General features: G+C 48.5%; 1 protein-coding gene across 1 annotated transcript; it reads right to left on the bottom strand.

Annotated features, from left to right (window-relative positions):
• Nucleotides 1-1,011: 1,011 nt before the first annotated feature.
• LOC136466382 (auxin response factor 24-like) lies at nucleotides 1,012-7,187 on the bottom strand. Its single transcript, XM_066464759.1, has 15 exons — nucleotides 6,923-7,187; nucleotides 6,657-6,796; nucleotides 5,728-5,826; nucleotides 5,595-5,648; nucleotides 5,316-5,507; nucleotides 5,132-5,216; nucleotides 4,583-4,673; nucleotides 4,312-4,476; nucleotides 3,977-4,096; nucleotides 3,812-3,887; nucleotides 3,564-3,732; nucleotides 2,563-3,476; nucleotides 1,845-2,035; nucleotides 1,487-1,687; nucleotides 1,012-1,401 (listed from the first exon to the last, which is right to left on the bottom strand). The coding sequence occupies exons 1-14, from the start codon at nucleotides 6,966-6,968 to the stop codon at nucleotides 1,504-1,506; spliced, it is 2,526 nt and encodes an 841-aa protein (XP_066320856.1). The 5' UTR covers nucleotides 6,969-7,187; the 3' UTR covers nucleotides 1,012-1,401; nucleotides 1,487-1,503.
• Nucleotides 7,188-8,070: the final 883 nt, after the last annotated feature.

Here is an 8,070-nt window from a genome sequence, read left to right as displayed (position 1 = left end):
TCTATAATATAGGATACCGTATTAAAAAAAATATTACTTTCTAACCCATAGTTCATCAATGCATCATTGGAACTGTCCTTACTCACTCCTCCAAACAGGAGGCTGAGGTTGAGGAACAGCTGGTTAAAGTTAAACCGCCCGGCGGGGCTGCCGGTGCCGAGCGACACGGCCATAAATCCCGTCGGGCTAGGTGGACGCCGTAACGGCATCGTACTGCGGGGGCCGTATCGCGTGTCAGGGACCGGCAGCGCCGAGACAAAGAGATCCGATCCACATCACCCCGCGGCATCGTACGTTACCGCATGCCGCACTTGTACGAGTAGGATCCTGTACGGCTGCGTCCGCAAATCTGGGCCTGGGAGTGCGAGGGACGGAGGGAAGGGAGCAAGCATTCAACACTGGTCGGGCCGGGGTCACTCGCTCGGTCACGCACGCCCCGTGCGCGGGGGCGGGGCCTCCCTTCCCTGTCACGGAAGAGGAGTTTGGTGCTCCGCCTCACTGCACTGTGCTTCTCTTATAATGTCTTTTTCAGCTTATTTTTTTAATCGAAACAGTATTTTTCTCTCGTAACAAAATCAATCAGAATAGTATTTTAGTTTTTTTTTCAGCGAAGCAAACAGTGCCACTGACTACTCCCTGTGGCACGTTTCGATGGCAGCTGCATGCACTATATACTCTATTAATTACTCCGTAGTAGTAACCATTTTCTTCACCAAGCACCAGACAGACTGAAACCACGTTTCTCAGCGCTTCGAGGCTCGAGCACAACATCATAGCTCGACTGTCCATGTCCTGCAAAACATAGCAGCCCACTCCAGCCCGCTGCCACCTGCACGCCAGTGTAGCAAATCAAACTCACTTACCTTGGCAGCAGATCCGCTACCATGACCTGCACGTCAGTGTAGCAAATCAAACTCTTGCATGAGCATGGCTTCACACGCGCATGAACATACGCACACATCGAGCCGACAGTTGCAGGTTATACCCCACACAACCGAACACACACAGTCAGGAGCAAGCGCCTCTTCAAGTACCATGTCAAATACGGCTGTCGACAGACAATACATTACTACGATTCAGAGCCAAGGCTATTTACAGGGCTTGGGAAGGAAAAAGAGGGGCCAAGCAGGCGCACCAGCCGTTTCTTGCCTGCTCTTTCGGTCTCTCCTGCTCTGCTACAATAACTTACCCCTAGCACAGGGCACACCCAAAACTTAGCTTACAACGGGAAACTGGCACCAGGACAAGCACCATCTACAAACTGAGTACCGCGGGGCTTTACCCGGAGGCATACACACAAAGTACCTACTAGTACACCACTACAAGACTCACCCCTTTCTCATTCTTCCTTCAGGTCACTCTGATACGTGGCCTTTTGTCGGCTCCACCACTTCAAAAGGCCTGCAACAAGCACACAAGAGATTAGCTTAAGAAGAACAAATAGTTCTTCCGTATAACCAGGGCTAGATATTGATGCTGAAGCTACCTCACTGACTGGACAAATTAGCAGTTCTCGGAATTGGGAGTGGAAGTAGACAGGCCACCTCGGGGCTCTTTGTAAGCCAACCCTCTTCCTGGCGAGTCAGACAGACTATCCTCGGACCTTGAGTTTAGGGCACCTGGGTTCATCCTTTCGACTTCCTCCCTTGTGTAGATGAAGATCTTGTGGACCATGTCGCAGAATTCACTGCACAAACCGAGGAATTCAAGTTATGTCTAGTTAATTGTAATTGCATTTCAATCAACAGGCAACAGAACAGATATTATTCAAGTTATGTCTAGTTAATTGTAATTGCATTTTAATCAACAGGCAACAGAACAGATATTCAGGCAGTAGAACTCACTTCCAGGGGTCATCGCCAACCAGCATTATATCGCCTTCATTGTCAGTGTAGACGACCAACCAATTTTTGCAAGGACTCTTCAGTTCACCATCAAAGTCAAACATCTGATCCAGTTCAGCAATCAGCTCATCATAGCAAGTGAACTTTGTTAGATCAATCGATCTGCCAAGGGCACTGCCTTGCTTATGGACCTGAAATGAGAAAGCCTTGTCATATTCAGAAATGCCACAAGCAACAAAACATCCCTCAAATAAAATAAAAAGCAAAAGGAGAAAAATGGAAGCAATTAGATAGAACATTTGACCGTTATTAGAAAGCTAAGATTTCTCAAGGCCCATGTCACTTACCTAATATGGCAACTGTACATTTGTCATCACATATTGTATTTAATAAACATTTACATAAGGCTAGACTAAATATCCAAAAGGCACAGGATTCTCAAAGCATTGGCTCTGTGAATGATGTCAAGCATATCCAAACATGACACTTGCAGGGGCAAGAAAAATTAAGCAATTTATTTGCATGCAAGATTACACAACTAGCAGGTTTTATCAGACCGGTGCTTCTAGATACATAAAACATGTTGCCAAAAGGGATCAACAGTACATAACTTCATTGAAGCATACTTTGAAAAGTATTCACTTGAAGGTTTGGGCCTAGTAAGCATTTATGTATCAAGGGATGACTAGCAAGGGAAAAGGTGCTATGTATGGTGAACCTTCTTGCAGCTTCTGGTGGAACTACTTTGCACTTTGTTCTGAATATTCTGGGTAGCTTCGAGACAAGGCTGATTATTCTCTGTAATAGAATCTGACTGAGGACCATCAAGTGGCTTCACAATCTTGGAAGGATCAGAGCAATTATCCACTTCAACTATGTCTAGCTGATTCCCTTTTTCTGATGGAGAAGTTTGAAGTTTCCCGTCATATGCGACACTTGGTGGGGAAACCAGAGGTTCACATTTTTCTGGGCTGCCAAGAGGAATCCCAAATAGTTTGAATGAAGTGCCTTTAGTTTTCTGAACATCATTTCCAATAACCAAAGGCTGGGGCCTGATCAAACTTGACAATGCATGGCCTGTGCGGGAACTTGACTCAATATGTCCAAACCAGCCTGTGGAGCACTGATCAGTGCCATGGCCCTGAAGTGAAGTGAAAGCTGATTTCCCAGTAAACTTTGCAGCTTCAGGCATCACTAGATAATTCTGTTGATTCATCCTAAAATCACTGCTATGAGGCATAAAAGACCATGGGCCAGGTAACATGTTGTGATTGGCTTGTTGGGCTGGATAACGAGCATCGGCTGTGTCCCAGGTATTTGAGTGAGTCCCAGATATTTGACTAGGAAATGGGCTAAGTGGATTATGTGCATCTTTCAGTGGTTCAAATGCCGAGAACAGATGATTGTAACCTTCGGGAGTTCTAGATTGCGTCCAACCCTCCAGACTTCGCTTTGTCTGGGCAGCAATATTGTTTCTCTGTTGCTCAGTTCCTTTAGACCACATGGTAAGATCCTGAGCAGTCTTCACATCACTGCTATCACGGTATCGACCTGTCAATTGTTTCCTTCCTTGATTGTGCAAGGCCCTTGGGAGATTATTTTGTTGCAATTCTGCCATGACTTTAGAAGCAACTATATGAAAAGGTTATTTGTGCATTAGTAATGATAGAAAGAACTACAAGCTTCAGATGAATCCACAACACAAGGTTAAATTCAAACCTTCTCTGGTTACAGTAGACGCATCAGATGGTGAAGCGTTAACACTTGAACGAGACCTCTTGAATCTGACTGGAAGAGGGCTCACAGGAGATGGGCTAACAACAGGTTCTATTTGCCAAGGAGAAACTCTTTCAGGACGAGGAACAGAAGAAGCTTCATCCCATCTCACCTAATTTCACAAGAATATGTTAGGTAAAGGCTGGTATAAATCAACTCTGCTTCCATAGAAACAAATATATTGTCAATACCTTAAGGGAACGCCATTTTGAGTCAGCCCAACCAGATGGATCAGAAGCACCGATTCCAACTATTGTGCCAGTGAATCTAACAAATGAAAATGGAAAGTTTATCTCCAAAGGGGAACTTTGTTGTGGTATGTAAATGAACTGAATACCCACTACAGACACTCTTACCTTTGCTCTGCCGCCTCTTCACCTTCAAATCTCATCTTAAATCTCATCCCTATTGAATAATTTCGTTTCAGTGATTCATAGTACCTATCTCGCGAGACCACAAATTCAGCTGGACTAGTCCTGCAGGATGAGAGTAAATAACTCAGCTTAAACATGCAATTCATTATCTGTTGATCCCAAAACATTCTTTTATCATGTACAAGGGAATCATGCAACTTCATGCATCAATTAAGTAACAGACTGGAATAGCACTACTGCTAAAAGTGAACACAGAAACAAAAATGATGTTGTTCTCAAAAAAAAAAATGTTACTAAGCTTATAATTCCTTACGAACCTTGGCTTGTAGTAGACAGTGAACATACTCCCAGTGTTCACTGCATGCCATGCTGTTGCAAGAACACCAAGATGCATACTGTGGCTTGATATGACTGAAGATGGGATAGTGGTTTGGTGCCTCAGTGCACGCCGAACTCCAACACGTAACTCCCCATTCTCACCTCTATCTCATAAATATAAGGAATCAGGTATTGGTAAGGTAGTCAAGTGTCAAAAAGGAGAATTAAGAGCAAGCAACATTAACTGCTCAGCATAGCATAGTATGAAACCTGAGAAATATGAAGGCATCCCCTGCAACAAGACGCCTGGCGCTAACAAAAACACTCCAACCACTCTGAAGGAGGTGTCTCCGTGGCTGACCTGATGTAAATCAAAGGTGAAGTTGTAAATTACAAGTGTCAGATCGTGAACTATCCAAGTTACAATTTACGTCACATCAACAATGGAGCAGGAATTCCTAAACCAAATAGACAAAGTGTGAAGAAGAATCAGTGATAAAACTACTTCCACCATCCACAAATCAAATGCAGGCCAACCAAAAAAATATGAAATACATAAATTTCTAGTGACAGTATGGCCCTACTCATAGAATAGAATTAAACTGTTTATGTATATGTATAACTCAGAATTGTTCCTAGAAAACTTTGCAATTAAATTCAAAGTGAACGGTCAACACACAAATAGCCTCTAGTGCATTCAAAAACAAGTAAAAGCTGGTATTAAGCATGCACTCCTCTAGTGAACCTAAGTGAACAAACAAGAAAGAACATAACACAATTACTCTGGAATAAATCCACTACAAGACAATGAGGCATCACCTCGAAAGATGTGACGGAACCGCCACTCAACCCCATGCAGGTCCTTGGCCACCAATTCTTGATTTGGGGGATGTTGACTCATATCCTAATCAAGGAGAAACATCAAAGGCATCACCATCATTAGGCCAACAACAGGCAGTGCTAAACCAACAACAACATGAGTCAAAGGTTCCGAGGGCCTAACCAATGGTGGGAGGCACTCATCTGCATGCCGGCGCAACACTGAGAAACCACCATGCGTGCTTGTGTCTGAGGCAGTCAATGTCTTGCAGAACGAATGGATGCGAGGCCCCTCATTTGTTGGTGGCGCATGAGGCACCACCTCCTCCTCTGCCTCCTCATTGTCCACTGTTGTAGATGTATTCTCATCTTGCTTCTGTGAATCAAGCACAAACATAGGTACATAGCACTGGTTAACATTCCAAGTCTGAGCATGCATGATGCAAAACCAGAAGTTACCCACCTTATCAGGGAGCAGGGTAAGCTGGGCATACACCTCATCAGTATCCGGCTCAGCCTAGCAAAGTAAACTAGGATCAAGCATATGCATTCACAACATGCTGCAGTGAAGAGCAAAGAAGCCAAGTTGTTGTTACCTTCAGCTCGATGTTCATGAGCTTGCATGGAATCTTCCATGGCAGGTTGTAGAGGGGCGTGCCCTGCTGCTCGGCAAGCTGGTTCGTCGAGGCCTCCACCTGAGAGCACAGCAGAAACAAGCAGAATCCCGCACAATCAGCACCCCAACCAAAATCACATAGAGCAGCGCAAGAATCTTAGAAAGAGGAATCATTGCATATCTCCCATGTCAGTAAAAAAATTGCGGAGCTTTGGATAACATTAAAAAACCATAAAGGCACTGATTCCTAATACCATTCGAGGCAGAGGCACTAAAGAAAGACTAAGCCTCGAGGGTCAAATGAAATGAAATGAAAAACCTCATCTGAGCTCACTGAAGTGACCAGTAAAAGTAACCGACGACCTGGCAAACCTAGAAAAAAAATCCCCAAATCAGAAGACCCTCCGCATGGGACTCTGAGCGACCGAAGTGCCCATGGGTCAAAATTGCTGAATCCTCCGCATCAGAAGCAAACCCCAGCGCAGAGTGCAGCACTGCACTGGCCATGCGAATCGCCCCCAAAAGCCAGACAATTCCCGTCAGATTCCACGATTCCGCGCAAAGGCGCGTGCCTCACAGGACCCGGAACCACGAATCCAAGCTGCGGACGAAGAGGATTTGAAATCCGGGGCCACGGCACAGTCGAAGAAAGCGCAGGCCCGGAATTTCCCAAATCGAGGGGAGGCACAGGGACCCCGTCGAGCTCAGATCAAATAATCCCGCGCCTAAACCCCTCCAAACCCCGGAATCCGCTGCGATCACGCGAAATTCGGCGAGGATTCCGACGCATGCACACACGCGTAACCCAAAACCCTTCGAAAAAACGCGAGGATACAGCGGCAGGAGTAACAAGAGACAGCTCCCCAGCCTCGGCGTCGTCAGGGCACCCTCCCTCGCTGTCTGCCTCACCTGCTCGATGTGGCCCTGCGGGAAGTAGTAGACCTTCTCCCCGAGCGGCGGCACGCTGGACAGCGGCCCCGCGCAGGCCTTCCACAGCTCGACGAACAGCGCGTCCTTCCCTCCGCCTCCTCCGCATCCCGCTTCCGCACCTGCACGCCCAGCCACAGGAAGCAAGCAAACCTCGTCACAAACAAAGCCAACCCCTCTCAGAGGTGGGGAGGCTCGGGCCCCAAGCACCACAACCAGCAGCGAGCGACACACACGCGCACACTCACCACCGCCACCGGCACCGCCGCCGGCCGCCGCTGCAGCCGCCGCCATCGGATCTCACATGCACTTCCCCCGACTACCTCCTCGCCGGCCGGAATTCGTCGCGACCTCCGCCGCTGCCCCCGCGCACCTGGCACCTGGGGCGATTTGTGCGGGGAAGCAGAAAAGTGAGGAGGCAGCCGGAGGCGACGCGAGGGGATTTAAGGGAGTAGCAGGCCGCCGAAGGCGACGTCAGTTTCCTGTGTCGCTTCTCCTCCCCCTCTCGCAGCGTGACTGCGTGTGTGAGCGGCGATTTTTAAGTTTTTTCATCCTTATGGATAGCGCTCCTCCGGTTTTATATAGCCAGCTATATATTTGGCACGCAAAACAGTGAGTATATATTTGTTATTTCCGCTGATATGGTATGTCACTTAGTCAGCTAGCGTTGCGTTGCAGCGCTTCTCAAGACCACCGTTGTTTCTTTTTTACAATTGCTGACACGTGGGCCCACAAGTCAGGTTCATTTTCAACCTGATGAGGATATCCCTTCCATTGATACACAGCCCGTTCGGTACGCTGGCTGGGCTGGCTGGTGCTGGGCTTATCAGCCCAGCCGTTCGGCAGCCTAGCACCAGCCAGCCCCAGCCGTTCGGCTGGGCTTATATCCATTGCGGACTCATGTTCGTCACTCTCTCCCCTTCCTCCCGTCGCTCGCGGTGGCTAGGGTTCCCCACTGACGCGCCGCTCCTCGCCTTCGCGCCGCGCAAGTACGGGCGGTAGCCTGCGCCGCGTCAACTGCCGCCGTCGGTGGCCCCTAGATCCGGGCTCGGCCGCCTCTGTACTCCGTCCTCCTCGGCGGGGCTACGATGAAAGTGTTGTCGTCCTCTTCCCCCACCCCGGCTCCGTCGACGACGACTTCGGCCAGCGAGGTAACCCGGATCCCACGCCTCCGTCATCTCACCTAGCCGCCTCTGAGTCGCAGCTGGTTGTCTTGTAGGTTGAGCTCCGCGCGGCTAGGGTTTCCCCCACTCTCGCCGGCCTCGGTGACAGTGGGCTCGGCCTTCCTCCCCGGACCCCGCCTCCATCAACGGCGACTCCTTCCACCACGGTAAGCCCCCTCCAACCCGACGTCGCGCACTTTGTCCCCGCCGGATCTGAGATCCAACATGTAGTC

The sequence above is a fragment of the Miscanthus floridulus genome, chromosome 7, assembly GCF_019320115.1.
Source record: "Miscanthus floridulus cultivar M001 chromosome 7, ASM1932011v1, whole genome shotgun sequence".
Classification (NCBI taxonomy): Eukaryota; Viridiplantae; Streptophyta; class Magnoliopsida; order Poales; family Poaceae; genus Miscanthus; species Miscanthus floridulus.
This window is presented reverse-complemented; position numbering and strand designations above follow the sequence as displayed.

Bases quoted from the DNA above. Each gene is read 5' to 3' on its own strand.
- LOC136466382 (XM_066464759.1), bottom strand. From the start codon at position 6,968: ATGGCGGCGGCTGCAGCGGCGGCCGGCGGCGGTGCCGGTGGCGGTG. The intron at 5,217-5,315 runs GTTAGGCCCTCG...CTCCTTGATTAG, and splicing joins ATGAGTGCCTCCCACCATTG to GATATGAGTCAACATCCCCC. The intron at 4,097-4,311 runs GTTCGTAAGGAA...CTCATCCTGCAG, and splicing joins ACTGTCTACTACAAGCCAAG to GACTAGTCCAGCTGAATTTG.